At 41.7% G+C, this 18248-nt stretch overlaps 1 protein-coding gene across 9 annotated transcripts in view; it reads left to right on the top strand.

Moving 5' to 3' along the window:
• The window catches only part of GPHN (gephyrin), a 435000-nt gene that overhangs the window by 204297 nt on the left and 212455 nt on the right, over nucleotides 1-18248 (top strand). For 3 of the 9 annotated variants that reach the window (XM_081088056.1, XM_081088058.1, XM_081088052.1), the window contains exon 5: nucleotides 6154-6192. The exons of the other annotated variants lie outside the window; for them this stretch is intronic. In XM_081088056.1, coding sequence (XP_080944182.1) covers nucleotides 6154-6192 — 39 coding nt within the window. The remainder of the gene's footprint in view (nucleotides 1-6153; nucleotides 6193-18248) is intronic. 9 annotated transcript variants of the gene reach the window in all.

Here is an 18248-nt window from a genome sequence, read left to right as displayed (position 1 = left end):
GTACAGAGGCTCAAGAGTGCGTGGAAAGGGGCTGGTACTTGAGGACGCGGCTGTCTTTTTGAATTGGGAGGGAGTCACAGGCTCCTGACTGCTCTGAACTCCAGTTCCGGGAAGTCTCTGGGGACCCAGGACTCATATGGGGAGAAACTGGACTGTCTGGCAGCGGGCAGAACTCAGAACTCAAGGCCGGCTTTCCCTCAGAGGTGCTTGCAGCAATTGGATTGTCGGGACACTGAGACGCGCGTGGCCCCTTAGGGCAGGGCTGAGAATCCACCATACTTCCTTGCTCCGCCCTTTGATTCCCTGAGACCCCGCCCCACCCAGGCTGCGGCAGAGGCTTTTGCATATGAATGCCCTGGCCCTTTGCAACCTGAAAATTACCTAACAAACTGCAGCGGGACCACAGACCCAGAACTTCCAAGAGAAGGCCCAAGGCCCCACAGCAGCTTGCATTGCTTCACAGCTGGGCCTCATCAGGGCACCTCCAGACTCCAAAAAAGGACGGGGAATCTGCAGTTCTCTCCATAGCTCCTGCTGGGTAACCTCCAAGAGCCGGTGTACCCAGTGGTCAGAGGGGGACCATCCGGATTACAACTCCTCAGATCCATAAGGGACACACCCAGGGGGCAGACTCAGTGAGCACCAAAGCCCCACTGAAGCAAGTCTTGCCCCAGAAGGGTGTCTTCAGCACAGAAGTTCTCCCACTGCAGACACAGCCGATTCTCACTGCCAATTGGCCTGGAGGTCAATTCCTCCCAGTGATCCTACAACAGTCAAGGCATAACTACAACAAGACTGTGCACAAAGCCCACAAGGGGGTGCACCAAGAGTGTCCACCTCAGGTAACTGGGGAGGCTGAGCCACTGGGCCCTACAGGACACCTAGCACACAAAACCACTCTACCAACACAGGGAAGCATAAAATATGCAGAGACAAAGAAACAGGTCACAAATGACAGAAACGGAGGAAAGCAAACGACTGTATATAGAGTTCAAAAACACGTTTATAAGGTTTTTCAAGAATTTTATGAAAACCGCCGATAAATTTAGTGAGACCCTCAAGAAATCTAGTGAGACCCTCGAGGATATGAAAAAGGACCAACTAGAAATTAAGCATACACTGACTGAAATAAAGAATAATATACAGAGATCCAACAGCAGACAAGAGGATCCCAAGAATCAAGTCAAAGATTTGAAATACAAAGAAACAAAAAATACCCAACCGAAAAAGAAAAAAGAAAAAAGATTCCAAAAATATGAAGATAGTGTAAGGAGCCTCTGGGACAACTTCAAGCGTACCAACATCAGAATTATAGGGATACCAGAAGAAGAGAGAGGGCAAGATATTGAAAACCTATTTGAAGAAATAATGACAGAAAACTTCCCCTACCTGGTGAAAGAAATAGACTTACAAGTCCAGGAAGCGCTGAGAACCCCAAACAAAAGGAATCCAAAGAGGACCACACCAAGACACATCATAATTAAAATGCCAAGAGCAAAAGACAAAGAGAGAATCTTAAAAGCAGCAAGAGAAAGAAAGTCAGTTACCTACAAGGGAGTACCCATACAACTGTCAGCTGATTTCTCAACAGAAACCTTGCAGGCCAGAAGAGAGTGGCAAGAAATATTCAAAGTGATGAATTGCAAGAACCTACAACCAAGATTACTTTATCCAGCAAAGCTCTCATTCAGAATAGAAGGTCAGATAAAGAGCTTCACAGATAAGAAAAAGCTAAAGGAGTTCATTACCACCAAACCAGCATTATATGAAATGCTGAAAGGTATTCTTTAAGAAGAGGAAGAAGAAAAAGGAACTCTTACCATTTGCCACAGCATGGATGGAACTGGAGAGCGGATAAATACCACATGATCTCACTCATTTGTGGAATATAATGAACAACATAAACTGATGAACAAGGACTGATCCAGAGATGGAGAGGACTGTCGGGCCTTTGAGGGAAGGTAGGGGAGGGTGGGGGTAAGGGGGAAAGATCAACCAAAGGACTTATATGCAAGCATATAGGCCTAACCAATGGACACGGACAACGGGGGGGTGAGGGCATGAGCGGGGGGGGGTGGGGTGGGGGTGGGGGGGCGTGGCTAGGGGGTAACGTGGGGATAAGGACACATATGTAATATCTTAATCAATAAAAAATATATTTAAAAAAAAGTAAGTAGATAATAGCTGAGTAAATATTGAAAGAATTTTTTTCTGGGGAAAAACCCATCAAGATAAGGACCTAAAGTTTACAACAGTGTAGTTGTGAAGAAGTAAAAAGAAACAGAGATGACATGCTAGATATTGATTTTTTCTACCTTAAATCTGTCAGAGTGGTAAAATCTTAAAATCACCTTTCCAGCTTATCCTCATAAGCATACTCTTGTAAAATGACCAGAGGCTGTCATCTGAATACTTCATTTTGCAAATTATGTGCTAAGGCATTGAAAACTAAATATCATTAGATAAATTGCAAATACAAGTGGTAAAACATATTTATCTACAGATACATTTTCAGGAATGAAAATTTCAGGATATTCCTTATTATTGTCTGAAATAAAGAATGTGTATTCATCTCTTATGTTAGAGTTCCATCCGTAAAGTGGAATTAATGTTGCTTTTCATGCAAAATGTAGTAAAATGATAACAAATAGATTTATATCTGTCAAGTCCTCTGAGCTTCTTGGAATGATATCACTGTATTAGAAGGGCAGAATATTTGTAATTTTGTTACTGCCTGCCAAAAAAAGCAACATGGAACTAATAATAGAGAGTCAGAAAGTGGATTCATATAACAAAATAAACTACTTGGAATCATTCTAATAATTTACAAGTATTATTTCCTCATATTGGAACTTGGAAAGAACATGACTGCTATTAAAGAATGGAGGACAGATGTCCAATGGAGGGAGAAACTGTTACAGATAATCATAAATGACAGGCACAATGATGAGAACTTACAGGAAGAATCCAAATTCCTTCAAAAGATGCCGAGACGAAAGAAGCAGTAAAGCTTTTGTCAGTATGTTGTCTGAAAATGCATTGTCATCAGTTTCCCTGAGAGAGATATTGAAGGTCAAAGGCAATAATGCAGAAGAAGCAGTTGATTGTGCTGGAAGAACCAATTGATATGAGGAAATAAATTATATGACTCTATGAAGATTGAAGATAGCATTGTAGTGATGTATATCATTGGAGTAATTTAAGTGTATTTTCCCCTCACCTTCCTCTTTGCTTTCTATAGTTTAATCACAGCATGATATAATATCCTTTCATGTAATAATTATCTGGATAAAACTTTATGTACTGAGAAGATAGGTCAGTTTTGACTAGAAGGTGATTTCAAATAGGATTTTTCAAATTTTAAAAAATACTTCTCTATAAAATATTTGCTTTTGAGCCAATGAGAAGATAGCTGTTAGTTTTGTATATTATATAAATGTAATGGAATCTTATTAAAATGTGTCTGTTGCTTGCTCTGATTTAAGACTACATTGTATAGGAGACCTCCATTATCATGAATTCACTTTAGCATTGTAACACCATTGATTTGGTTCAAAAGAGATTCACACGATGCCAGTTTCCCACTATTGTTAAACAGGGTACTTAGAGGTTTAGTTAATTATGGTACTTTGATATGTGATCTATTTGTTGGCCCTATTTACTTTCCTCCTTCACGTCCTCTCTTTTTGCCATTTTTAAGACTTTTCTATACTGCACCCTGTCCCTTAAGATAGAGTGTTTCTGTGTAGTGGGTAGATTAATGAATATCATCATCAATCCTCCTATATAATAAAAGCCTAATATGCTAAGTGTCCAGTCATCCTGTTGGCTGTTCAAAGTGTAATATGCTAATGATTTGCTAAGGCTGCTTAACTGCTCTCTGACATGCACTGACCACCAGGAGGCAGATGCTCCAACTGGTAGGTTAGCTTGCTGCTGGGGTCAGGCAGATTGGAACTGAGCAAGACAGGCCTGGCATGCCCTGGACCCCTCCTTCAGTCCCTTCTCAGCTGGCCAGCCTCCCGTGTCCCTCCCCGACCCTGATCGTGCACAGGTGGGGTCCCTCAGCCCGGCCTTCACCCTCTTGCTATCCAGGACCCTTCAGGGGTTGTCAGAGAGCTGGTTTCGGCCAATCCCTCAGGCCAGGCCAAGAGACCCCACTGGTGCACGAATTCGTGCACTGAGCCTCTAGTATTAAATAATAATTAGAGAAATGAGGGCTGCTTTTATGTAATATTGAAAGCAAATCTTAGTATAAATGGACCTTCCCTCATGTTTATCTTGAGCGATAATAGCAACAATATTCACAATGATGCTCCAGTTTATCTTTGTTCAAACATTAGTTATTACTCTTTGCCTTCTAAACAAAACAAAAAATACCTTAGGATGGAAGTCAGCAAACTTATTCTTTAGAGGTCTATATAGTAAATATTTTAGACTTTGTAGGATGTATGAGCTCTCTCATAACTATTCACCTTTGCCAGCCCTGTAGCACAAAATCCGCCATAAGATGATATAAATGAATGTGCCTTACTCTACCCCAATAACATTTTATTTATAGACACTGAAATTAGATTTCATATAGTTTCACATATCACGAAATATTTTTCTTTTGCTTTTTTTCAATCATTAAAAAATAGAAAGATCACTCTTAGATTGTAGGCCATGCCAAAAAAAAAAAAAAAAAAGCAGCAGGTAGGATTTGTCCCATTGGCTGTGGTTTGCTAACCCTATTTTAGAACACTCCTGTTCTGTACTAGCATATACTCTGTTAATTAAAAGCCCATAGTTTTTGAGCTTTCAGAAGATTGCTGTGAGAATTTAAGACAGAGAAAGGAGATGTCCCACAAGAAATTAACACTTCACAGACTCAAATATGTCCTGAATACCTATTTTAAATGCCAAGTACTGTTCAAGATATTGGGAATATAGCAATAACCAAAGAAGTCAAAATTCCCTGCCTCTTTAGAATTCACATTTTAGTGGGGTGACACAAATATAAGTAAACAAGGAACAAGTGTTGTATTAGGGATGGTGATAAGTACTATGGATAAAAATATACCAGGGGAGGTGGATAGGTAGCAGGAAAGAGGATTGTAATTTTAAATAAGGCCATCAAGGAAGGCTTCGTTGATAAGGTGACATTTGAGTAAACATCTAAAGTAGGAGAGGGAATAAGCCATGGATCAAGTAGGACCTGTATCTTACCCTTAGAGTAATGGAGAGTTTTGAACAGAGGTGTGGCATGATTTGACTTGTATTTTAACTGGGAAACCATTTAAGAGGCTATTGAAATAATCCAGGTGAAAAATTATAGTGACTTACTAGTAAACCAGTGACATAGAGGTGGAGTTAGTGAAAAATACATTATTGATACATTTTGAAGGTAGAGATAACAGATTGGAGTAAGAAAAAAGTTAAGTATAATACCCAGGATTTTGAGTTGGCAATTGGAAGGATGGAGTTGCCATTTACTGGATAAGACTGTGGGAAGAGTAGATTTGAAGAGGTAGATCAGGAGTTTTACTTTGATCATGGAAACTTGAACTGCCTTTAAGATATCCAAGTAGAGATGTTAAGTTGGCTGTTAGATATTTGCATCTGGAGTTCAGAGTAAAAGTCTGGCTAGAGATACTATTTTTTTAGAGTCATCAAGATCTTAATGGAATTAAAGCCCATGACAATTGATGAGCTCATCAAGGTATTGATTAGTATTACTTTCTTTAATGGTATTTCTGCCCCTGCTTCTTTTCTCATTCACTTTCAAAGAGATAGGTAGCTTCTAATAACCTGTCCCATCTGCTCACACACAAAGGGTGGAAGGGATTCCACTGAGTCAGAAATCTGACCTACATTAGTAGGCCATCCTCAAACTTTGCCATAGTGTTAACATGGGAGTGAATTTTCCCAAGTACCTCCTTGCTGGAAACTGTTTGCACTGGAGGTAAGTGTGAAAGGGGCGGTTGTGGGAAATGCTGGGGTGAGGGCTTCCTAAACCTTTCTCAAACCTCAGAAATGGCTTGATTCTGAGGAAGGGTGAAGGTTCAGGCTGGTTCTTACTTCCATGAACCAGTTCATACAGCCCTAAATTTGATCTGCTTTCCTCAAACTGGGAGTCAGAAATCCCTTTTCTCTTCTGTTTTTCTGCTGCAGAAATTCCCAACATTCCTATTTTGTGGGCTCCAGAAAGGGGTAAGCGAAGACTTCAATCCCAGCCAATCATTTCCAGATTAATAATTTTTAGTGTTTTGATTTTTTTTGTCATTATAAAAATGCTTCAACCCATTTTCCCATCTGTTTAATTTTCTTGTGGATTGTATGTATCTATGTTCTAGGGTCACTCTGTATCTCTGGGCAATAGAGTTCAGATCCATTAGCTATTTCCATTTGTGTGCTGTTCTCTTATGGATTTTCATATGCAGTTTACTCGTGACTGTTTCCTAGATGGAAGACACCAAATTCAGGAGATTGCTTCACTCTGTCTCATTTTTTTCCTGAATGGTGTTTTGTTCCCCTGCTGACAGCTTTTCACTACCCTACCCAACTGCTTCTGATGATCTATCATTGCCTCTCTGCTATTCTGTCTTCCTGCTTTGACTGCCTTTGATTTTTTTTCTCTATTTTTTTTTTTTGCCCCACTCTACTCATCTGCTGATTAATTTGCATTCTTTACTCACTGTGCTTTGCCCAGCAGCAAATGGCCTGTTACTCTCATAGCCATTTGCTGTTTTAGCATTTTAGACTGCTCAGCATTGTCTGTCGGCACTCCTATGCCATCTGCCTGCTTGATCTTGCCCTGCCCAATCTATGCCTGTGATATATGTAGGTTCAGATTGTTTAGCACTTCTGCTGCTGATCTCCACTTGCCTTCTGCCACTAAGTTGGACTGCTGATTGAATTTGCTTTATGACTGTCTCCTATAACTATTTGTTGTACATGGCTGCCCCATTAGTTAACTTGAGATATTATATTCATCTCCTATGTACTCAGTCTTGAAACTTGCCATATTACCTCCTTTATACTTCTCTATATCTGATAAATCACTGGCATTGTTCCTCTGTTGTCTTGTAACCCTGATCAGGTTTTATTTCCAAGAAAAGTGTTGCCTACATATTGTCCAAACATATCTTAAAAATAGAAAAATGCTTTGCTTTTTAACAGTACAGTCCAATTTACTCTTAAACTGCCTTTTAAACTCATTTCCACCCATCCTTTTAGCTTTTTTATACAACTTTACATTTTTCTCTTTACTTAAGAATAGAATTTTTTTTCTAAGTCATTTGTTATCTTTGCCTTTTCACATCATATATTATGTACTTTTTATTCCTTATGTATAGGATATTTTAATAATTTTTCATATACTAAATTTATTTCCTAGTTTATTTTCCCTAATATTTTCAGGGCATCATGAAGACAAATTACTCCCATTAATTTCATTTAAGACTAAAAGTATCATCTTTAAAACTAATACATTTACTTATAGTTTCTTTGTAGTTAGCATTAAAGTAGCTTTCCACTCTGATCCATTTATTTAATTTATCTTCATTGTTGAAAGTATTAAAGATGTCCTTCCTTCCCTACCTCCAACCCCCCATTGACCTCTCCTATAGCCCCTGGTAATCTCTGTTTTACTTTCTGCCTCTGAATTTGCCGATTATAGTACCTTGTATAAGTAGAATCATTCAATTTTTATTCTTCTAAGTCTGACTTATACTTAACATATTATTTTCAAGGTTGATTTATGTTGTAGCATATACTAGAATTTCTTTTTTGAGACTACTGTTTTATTGTATTTTTGTGCCACCTCTTGTTTATCCTTTCTTCTGGGCACTTGAGTTGTTCCATCTTTTTGCTATTATGAATAATGCTGCTATGAACATGGGTATGCAGGTATCTGTTTTTCTTTCCCTTCTTTTGGGTATTTACCTAAAAGTGTACTCAGAACTTTTAATATTTTGTATAAGAGGAAATAAAATCAATAGCAACGGCATCAGGAAACTGTATAATTAACACTAAAATGGATAAGTTCAAGATATTGCATTGGGAGCAAAAGAAATTAGAAAGGTTACAGGTGGCCAGGTGAAATTTAGAAGACCCTGGTAGAAATGAAAGGAGAATGAAGTGAAATAACACTCATGATTGAAGGACATCAAAATGATTCTGAAGAGGGTTGAATTAAAAAATATACCAACTTCAGGACAGAATGATGGCATGTCTTTGAAATAGAGTAATATGGACTTTTAAAGAAGAGAAGAGGGGGAGGCTTTTGAAAGGCAAGGTTTAAATGAAGATAATGGGACTGAATGAGGCAACCAGGGTGTATTTATAGAAACTAGCAACTGGAATAGGAATTTATTTCAATTGAGTAATCTTGGATACCCAGCCTTCTACCTATAGAGATTTTTCTAAAACTATTCCTGGACCTGCCCTGGCTGGGTGGCTCGGTTGGTTGGACATTGTTCCTTGTACCAAAAAGTTGCTAGTTTGATTCCCAGTCAGGGCACATGCAGGGCACATGCTCAGATGACGGACTCAAACCCTGATAGGGTATGTGCAGGAGACAGCTGATCAATGTTTGGTTCTTACATCGATGTTTTTGTCTTTCTCCCTTTCTCTCTTTCTAAAAATCAATAATATTTTTTAAAAACTTAAAAAATAATAATAATAAAAAGTCCTGGGCCCAACCCTCTGACATAATGAGTTGGGGATATGGTTTAGGTATTGAGTGTGTGTGAGTGTGTGTGTGTTAATCCACTGTGAAGACACAATGTTTGTTAAATTGAACTGTGTAGCATAGTGTCCTAGACCTTACAGGGGTTATAAAAGTTGGGAAAAATTGGTAATTGTCTTCAAGGACTTTAAAACTGGAGTATTTAAATATGCAATAATAATGGATTTGGGAGAGAAGACTTTCAGTCCATTAGTAGGTAATGTTTTCACTTGTTATCTCAATTTCTTGGGTGATTTTACATACTCTATTGAGTCTTTCTCAGCCAAGCTTCCTCATGTAACCTCTCAAAACACAGAAAATTGAGTGGCTGTCTTCTCAAATCTCCCAAGGTGGTACATAACCTTGTACTATTCTATATGTATAGGTGAGAAGTTATTTCATTACATACAATTATTCTATTAGAACCTATTTTAAAAGGCTTGCTCTATGCTATGTAGTCTATTAGGAATTGATACACAAAGATAAGGCTTCTCTTTCAAGGAGCTTACATCCCGAGAGAAGGGAAAAACCTTTTAACAAAAAATACATTTCTAATATCTACAAAATTTTGTTATTTTAATTCTTTAGGAAGAATGTTCTAAGTCAGAGTGATTGTATATAAGGACATTCTTTCACCTCTTGTAAGCATCATTGAATCAGGACTAAGAATGTCTTCTTTATTACCTGTAATGCCTTATCACAGCTGAATGACTCTGGTGATATTTTAAATGCCAATAAGAATCTCTTAGTTTTAAAACCTAGAGCATTCAGTGACAAATTAGTGATTTTTGTTGGTAGCTGTTAATAAACAGCATTACCTGAAACAAGGGTTTTTAGTTTGATAGTGGAAGAGTGGAGATTGGCTAGAGATAGATAACTAATATTAGGTAAAGTATCTAATATATAAAAATCCAGGGTCCATAATGACTGACCAAAGGCTCAACCGAATACTGGAAGTCAGTCCTGCAGTCAGTGCTTGGTTGCCATGGTGACCCAGCACTGACTGCCGAGGGGACTGCGGATCAGGCCTGGAGAGAGGCCTGGAGAGAGAGGCAGGGTCTGATCCGCAGCCTCTGTGGCAGCTGTTGATCAACCGTTGCCTCTCACTGTCTCTCCAGGCTTTGCCAGGAGCTACGCCTCTCTTTTTCTCCAGGCCTCATTGGGGACTGCTGATCAGCCCCGCCTCTCTGATCAGGTCCAGAGATAGGCCTGGAGATGCTGACTGGCATAGAAACCGACCAATCAGAATCAAATCTGTGTGAACTACGAGGAGCCAATGGCTACCTAGGAGGCAGAGCTTCTGACGCTGACTGGCATAGAAACCGACCAATCAGACCAAGTTGGCCAGCAGGGGAGGGCAGTTGGGGGTGAGATCAGACCAGCAGGGGAGGGCAGATAAGGGTGATCAGGCAAGCAGAGGCAATTAGGGGCAATCAGGCCAGCAGAGGAGAGCAGTTGGGAGCGAGATCATGCAGCAGGGAAGGGCAGTTAGGGGCGATCAGGCAGGCAGGCAGAGAGGTTAGGGATAATCAGTCAGGCAGGCAGGGGGGTTAGGGGCAATCAGGCAGGCAGGCAGATGAGAGGTTAGGAGCCAGCGGTCCCAGATTGCGAGAGGGATGTCCCTGATTGGAGAGGGTGCAGGCTGGGCTGAGGGAACCTCCCCTCTGTGCACGAATTTCATGCACCAGGCCACTAGTAACTATATATTTGAAAACGTTTGGGGATTTAATTTATTCTTACTATCAACTAAAGCTCATTTGAATTCCTGATGTCATAAAGTTCAGTCATCTTCGTTAGTTTTTATGATGGATTTTTTTAATTAGTCATTTGAACTAAAAATGCATTTGTCCTTAAATTTATGTGTGCCTTTAAATTTGAGAGCAGTTAGCTTTATTCCTATTGCTAACTGCTTCACACTTACTTTTCTAAAGGAATCTCTTTAAAGTGCTACACTAAAGTAAGTTTTGGGAACCTATTTATCCTCCCATCTCCTGATAGCCTACTGGTTATTTATTTTTTAACAGCACAGCTACAAAAAGATCAAAATGCTTGTGTCAGAAAAGAAGCACTAAAATAGAAATTACATCCAGATTTAAATTGTTTTCTTAATAATTTTTAACATTTTTGCTTGTATTCATTCTGAAAAACATTTTTAATGCAAGAAAAGGTTATGCAGATATTTTAAAGTATAAGATCTGGGGATAAAGGAATAGCATCATTCTATTAAACTTGTTTATTCATAATATACTTTTTTGTGATCTCTGAAATCTTATTTTTATTTTGAGGAATGCTAAATTGAAAATAGAGTTGTATACTGTATTTTTGTGAAAGTTAACCAGGAAAGGCAAGATCTCTGTATCATTCCCTTATTAGTCTTCAAGAGTCCTTTTTAAATTTAATAACAAAATCCTGTAAATTTCCTTGTAATCTTGGGATTCTTTATAGGTAACTACTCCTAACATACAAGTTGTCATCTAATTTTTTTTTCTTTCTCTCCCCCATTCCCCGCCCTTTATCTCCTGAAGAACAGTAGGACATATTCAGAACCTTGCAAAGGAAGATGCAGTAGCTTCCTTCCACAAACATTTTATGGAGGTAGTTTCACTCCTTCAGTTTTTAACGTAGACAGTGACAGGAACAGGCACTAATGACCAGTCTCTAAATCCCCTAATCTCTTCCTCTCTCCTTTGCTCTTCTATCCTCAAATGTTTTACTTTTGCTGGCAAAAACTCACACATTGTACCTGTGGCACAAGAGGTGTGGTGGAGTGAGAGAGAGATTATTGAGGGAAAAGTCAATTGCCTCAGGTATGGAAATTATTTGGTTTAAAGCTTTTTATATATTTAATAGTCTTTAACATCAAAATCATTTCATGTAAAATTCATTTGTTAGACATTTGGATATTTATAAAATACAAAGAACTCCCAAACATTTTGTATTTATCTCTGAATGCTTTTAAATTTCTTACCATCTATATATATAAAAGCAACTGAACAACCAAATGACCAGTCAACCGGTCACTATGAAGAGCACTGACCATCAGGGGTCAATGCTCAATGCAGGAGCCGCCCCCTGGTGGTTAATGCACTCCCACAGAGGGAGCGCCACTCAGCCAGTAGCCGGGCTCACAGCTGGCAAGCCCTGCTGCGTTGGCATGAGCCTCTCCCACCTCCGTGGCAACACTACCTAGTGGAGGCAGCTGCAGCAGGCACAGCAGGGCCGTGATGATCAGGAGTGGAGTGGTGCCTGGTTCCAGCTTGGGCTCCCCCCCGGCCGCCTGCCACTGGGTGCACTACACATCCTTGGGGGCCGAAACCAGCAGTCTGACATCCCCAGAGAGGTCCTGGATTGCAAGAGGGTGCAGGCCAAGCTGAGGGACCACACCAGTGCACGAATCTGTGCACCGGGCCTCTAGTATTTAATACTTTTGAAGAGATAGAGATATTTTCTGTTCATATCAGCAGCATTAAAACATCTCAGATGTTCAGTAATCAATATTTTTCATTTGTTCAGATCCATATTACAGTAGATGTGTGCATATTTATTTTGCAATCAGAGGTAATAATCCTATATAATAAAGAGCTAATATGCAAATGGTCCTTGCACCCTCACACTGGGGTCAGGGGACTGGAGACCAGGCCAGGGGACCTGAGGCCACGCCCCCCCACCCAGCGCCAGGCCAGGAGACCTGAGGCTATGCCCCCTGCCCAGCGGGGCTTGACGGTGGACCTGAGGCTGTGCCCCCTGCCCGACGCCCGGCCAGGGGATCTGAAGCTGTGCCCCCGGCCCTGCGGGGCTTGACGGGGTTGGGGCCAGCCGGGTCTGGGTTTCGCGCAATTTCAAGGCGCACACGGGTGAGCGGAGACTTGACTCTGGGTCCCATGGCGCGCCCCAGACTCTGGCAGGAGTAAGATTTTCATATGCATTTTACTAATTTTCTTTCATCATTGACACTTCTATTATAAAGGGCAAATAGCAATATTAAAATATTTCCTCTAATTAATTCCCTTTTAATGTGCACAAGTTTTGTGCACCAGGCCACTAGTACCATTATAAAGATTTGAACAAATATTCTGAAAAAAAACATCTCTTATAAGTATATTGTTTTCTCATCCCAACTCAATGTCTCTGGTTTAAAATAAAGTCAATCTTGTGAGATGGTTAAAAGGCAGAGAGCCTTTTGAGATATTCTGCTTTTCATGATGGTTGCTAATTAAAAAATAAAGTCATCTGTAGAGAGTTTCTATTGTATTAACAAGGTCTATCTTTAAATTTCCATTCTACTCCTATTGTTGGAATTTTAGGATCACAGCAGTTAGCATGTATCATAGGTTTCCAATAAGAGCATAAAATGATGATCTTTTTAATGTGACATAATGTTAAAGATGAGATTTTAACTGAAAAGTATATGCTCATTTAGGAGAAGGAAAATGGTTTTTGCTACTTATCTTGCCTTTTATTACTAGCTTTTTAAAAACTCCTATTTTATGAATAAAGATTTATTTATGAAGTAAACAAAACCCACCAATAATCTCAACTTATTAGCTAGGAATAATTGATTAATTTCCACAATTAAGAATCCATAAGTATAAGTTTGAGTTTCTTAATAAAACCATCTCAATTATTACTATAGCTTCTGAAATTTATTGTGCACTTACTGTGTGACAGGTTATGTAATATCTCATTTAATCCTTAAAACAAACATATGCAATAGGTACCACTTAACAGATATGAAATTATATTTAGAAAGATTAAATTGTGAGTTAACCTAGATCATAGAGCTAGTAGAAGATAATAGGACTAGAATTTGAAATAGGTAGTCTTACTCCAGGGCCCTTGCTCTTAATCATTCTCCTTTTTATATAAATTAAGCTTTTTCCATGTAATAACTGTTCTACAAAAATAAAAGGGATCTGTCAATCACTACAGAGTATAAATAAGCTATAACTAACTTAATTTTCTTGTCATTCATTATTTAGGTTCTTATTTCCTACTATAAACATTATCTTTATATAAATTGTCAAATACATCTCTGATTATCACTTTAGCAATATTTCTTAAAATAGAATAAAGAGTCAACATTGGCCCTAACCAGTTTGGCTCAGTGGATAGAGCATCGGCCTGCAGACTGAAAGGTCCCAGGTTCGATTCCGGTCAAGGGCATGTACCTTGGTTGCGGGCACATCCCCAGTAGGGGGTGTGCAGGAGGCAGCTGATCAGTGTTTCTCTCTCATTGATGTTTCTAACTCTCTGTCCCTCTCCCTTCCTCTCTGAAAAAAATCAATAAAATATGTTTTTTTAAAAAGAGTCAACATTGTCCTCTGCAATACATGTGCAAATTTATATATTCATATCAGTTTGTGAGACTGCAAATCTATTATCATTTTTGATCTTACCAGTTTGATAGATGAAAATTGTATGCCTTTATTGGCATATTGTAGACTAATAATGAGATGAAACATTTTTCTTATGTTTGCCCAATTTTGTTTCTTCTTTTATAAAATGCCTGTTTTCTTTGTTCAGTTTTCTTTTGGCTCAGTAACCTGTTCTTAAAGACAGATTCTAATTTCAAAGAGAAGTTTAAGGAATTACTTGCCAGGAAATACTTTCGGCAAAGTCAGTAGGTTTTTAACTAGTTTATTTGACACATAAATATATACCAATTGGTTTTCTCTTTTCTCAAATTCCATTAATATAATAGTACTCAGTTATTTCATTACCCATCCTCTTACAACCGCTGTTAAGCTCAAAACACATTCTGAATCAAAGGTATGCAGTTAATAAAATACAAACACATTATTTTCTAACAAGTACTTAAACCCTTTGCAAGTCTTTTTAATAGCTGATGCACAATAGTTTATTTTCTAACCTTTTCTTATGGAATATATATGATAATACTTTATGGATAGAAAAATATTGAATCTTAATATTTTAGAATGAATGGTTTGTTCATAAATAACAAACCTTAGAAAATAATTTATAATTAGGACACTGAATCCACATAGCTACTATTAGCAGTGATTTTTTTTTAAAATACTAAATATATAGTTCTATTTGCAAATTATTTGGCACAAATTAGTTTTCTGCATCATAAGAATTCCAATGAAAACAATGTTCTGGCATGCAGTTAATGTGAATTATATTTGATTATCTAGGAATTTAAAGCATTTTATAAACATGTTCTGACAGGCAGAGCTTAACTTTCCTCATATTTTTTTAGTCTCCACTAACATGCAAACCATTTCAAGCCCAAATTTTTTTGATAAGTGAATTGTATAACACTTGGCTTGTATTTTTCCACAGAAACATTTATTTATGTAAATAATTCTCAATCAAGAGCATTTTTGGTCCCCAGGGACTATTTCACAGTGCCTGATGATGTTTTTGGTTGTCACAACTGGCGGGGTGCTACTGACATCTTTTTATTAGAGGCCAGAAAAGCTTCTAAACATCCTACAATGTACTAGGCAGCCCCTACAACAAAGAATCCTCTGGCCCAAATATTAATAGTACAGAAATTAAGAAATCCTCATTTATATATTAACTAGAGTTAATAAATATAAATTTGTGCACTAGGGGGTGGGGGTCCCTCAGCCCAGCCTTCCCCCTTTCACTGTCCGGGAGCCCTCAGGGGATGTCCTACTGACATGGGGAGCGGACCTAAGCCGCAGTCTGGCAGCGGAGGCTCGAAGCAGGCGCCGTGTGTGTGTGTGTGTGTGTGTGTGTGTGTGTGTGTGTGTGTCCCCACTGGGGCGGGGCCGGCCGGGCCCTGAGTAGTACCATCACTGCTGCCACTGTCATTAGCATCTGGGATGCAGGCATGGGTTGAAAAGACTGAACCACACCCCAGGCCTCTCTGACCCTCACTTTGTTCATCTGGGAGTTGAAGCAGGAGGGGCCGGGCCCCGCACTGTAGGCTCTTCACGGAGACATCTTTTTGCCCTCAGTTGTCTTCCCCTTTCTAGGCCTGAGGACAGCAGCATTCTTGTGGGGGTTTTTTTACCTTTTTTTTTTTTTATATTGAAGGTGGAGATTTCTAGAAAATACAAAATTGCAGAGACAGAAAGCCGATCTGTGGTTGCCTGGGGCTGGGGTGAGGTTGACTGCAGATGGGCAAACAGCGTGATGGAAACTTGAAAATGGTTTTTGTCGGTGGTTGAGCTGCTGTGGAAATTCACGCATCAAACAGTATGCTTGCTGTGGCTGAGTTGTATGGCATGTAAGTGCCTCTTCGAGAAAGCTGTGTAAAGGCATACATCTAAAAGGAAACCCTCTTAAAACCACAGTTGGTGAGAGATTACCACCTTCTAGGAACTTGAAAGTGTTCAGTCAATGGTTGTGAACCTGAAGAAGAGTGGAAAGGGAACTGAATTGGAAGCCTTTATGTGACCTGGGCAGGTCTAAACTCTGTTTGGGTCTGTTTCCCCATTTGTGACATCCCGAGTTGATGCCCTCAGAGGGGTGAGAGGTGCTGGGGACAGCCCCTGCGGTGGCTGCCCTGCCCAGCGCTCTGTGCTGCAGACCCTCGGGCTGTCTCAGGACCGCTGTGCCTTCGCCTTTGCCACAGAGCTCCTCTGCCTTCCTGCCTTTGTGCGGAGAACTTCCTCCCACCAGCCTCTGCAGCAAACACAGAGCCAAGAACAATTGGAAAATCCAGATTGGCCTGGCCTCGTTTCCCCCCACCCCTGGCTCCTTCCCTTGACCAGGACCAGAGAAGCAACCAGAAGACTTCCCTGGAGAAAACCCATCAGACCAAGGGACCCAAGCACCTCCTGGGCACTGGTACATGTGTCAGGCTAGGCTTTCCTCTCGCCTCGCAGCCCTGACAGGTGACCATGGCCACGTAGGCTCCAAGCAGGCGCCGTGTGTGTGTGTGTGTGTGTGTGTGTGTGTATGTGTGTATGTGTGTCCTCTGGGGGCCTGCCCCCAGCCCCACCACAGAGGTTGTGAGCAGGCACACTGTGTGTGTGTGTCCGCTGGGGGCCTGCCCCCAGCTGCGTCTGAGGCTTGGAGCAAGGCACCCCTCTGTGTTGATCTCTCAGGCTCCAGGCTGTGCCTGCATGTTGTTGTCTCAGGCTCAGGGCCGTGCCCAGCCCCTCCACCTGAGCTGGTCGTGACCATCACAGAGTCTTGACCTCATTTGCATATTACTGCTATCCTATCTAATAAAAGAGAAACATGGTAATTGGCGTATGACCGCTACCCTTCCCATTGGCTAATCAGGGCAATATGCAAATTAACTGTCAGCCAAGATGGCGGCCGGCAGCCAGGCAGCTTGAAACTAACATGAGGCTTCCTTGCTTCAGTGACGGAGGACTCCAGCGTTCCCCCCCCTGCCTTGCAGGCCTCTGAGCCTGGAGTTTGAAACATTTTAACCAATAATGAAGCTAAAAAAAAAACCCAGAAACCAGCTTTCAGCGAGCTGGGATCTCAGAGCTGGAGCCTCAGAGCTAAAGCTGGGCCAGAATTAAAAGAAAAAAAGGAGAGGTTGGGAGCTTCCTTCACCCACCAGCCTGAAAACAGCCCTCAGCCCCTCACCCAGACTGGCCAGGCACCCCAGTGGGGACCCCCACCCTGAAGGGTGTGTGACCAGCTGCAAACAGCCCTCAGCCCCTCACCCAGGCTGGCCAGGCACCCCAGTGGGGACCCCCACCCTGATCCAGGACACCCTTCAGGGCAAACCAGCCAGCCCCACCCATGCACCAGGCCTCTATCCTATATAGTAAAAGGGTAATATGCCTCCCAGCACCGGGATCAGCATGACAGGAGGCAGCACCCAAACCCCCTGATCGCCCTGCAGCTCTGTGTGTGACAGGGGGCGGGGCCACAACCTCCCTATCCGCCCTGCTCTGTTTGTGACAGGGGAAGGCGCCCCAACCTCCTGATCAGCCCTGCTCTGTGCCTGATACGGGGGAGCTCCCCAACCTCTGATCGCCCTGCGGCTCTGTGTGTGACAGGGTGCGGCGCCCCAACCCCCTGATCGGCCCTGCTCTGTGTGTGACAGGGTGCGGCGCTCCAACCCGCCCCGCCCCCCCACGGGCCCTGCTCTGTGTGTGACAGGGTAGAGCCATAACCTCCCCATCGGCCCTGCCCTGAGTGTGAGAGTGGCTGCGCCCCAACCCCCTGATCGGCCCTGCTCTGTGGGTGATAGAGCGTGGCGCCACAACCCCCCCCCACCCCCCCCCCACGGGCCCTGCTCTGTGTGTGATGGGGTAGAGCCATAACCTCCCCATCGGCCCTGCCCTGAGTGTGACAGTGGCGGCGTCCCAACCCCCTGATCCGCCCTGCTCTGTGTGTGACAGGGGGCAGCGCCCCAACTCCCCTATCGGCCCTACTCTCTGAGTGACAGTGGGGAGCTCCTCAACCCCCTGATGGGCCCTGCTCTGTGCATGACAGGGGGGAGCTCCCCAAACCCCTGATCAACCATGCTTCGTGCGTGACAGAGTAAGGAGCCCCAACCTCCCTGACTGGCCCTGCTCTGTGTGTGACAGGGGGCAGCGCCCCAACCCCCGGATTGGCCCTGCTCTGTGCGTGACCG

Source organism: Myotis nattereri, assembly GCF_964212035.1.
Source record: "Myotis nattereri genome assembly, chromosome: 1".
In the NCBI taxonomy this organism is placed as follows: Eukaryota; Metazoa; Chordata; class Mammalia; order Chiroptera; family Vespertilionidae; genus Myotis; species Myotis nattereri.
Note: the sequence above shows the minus strand (reverse complement) of the source record. Positions and strands in the feature narration are given on the sequence as shown.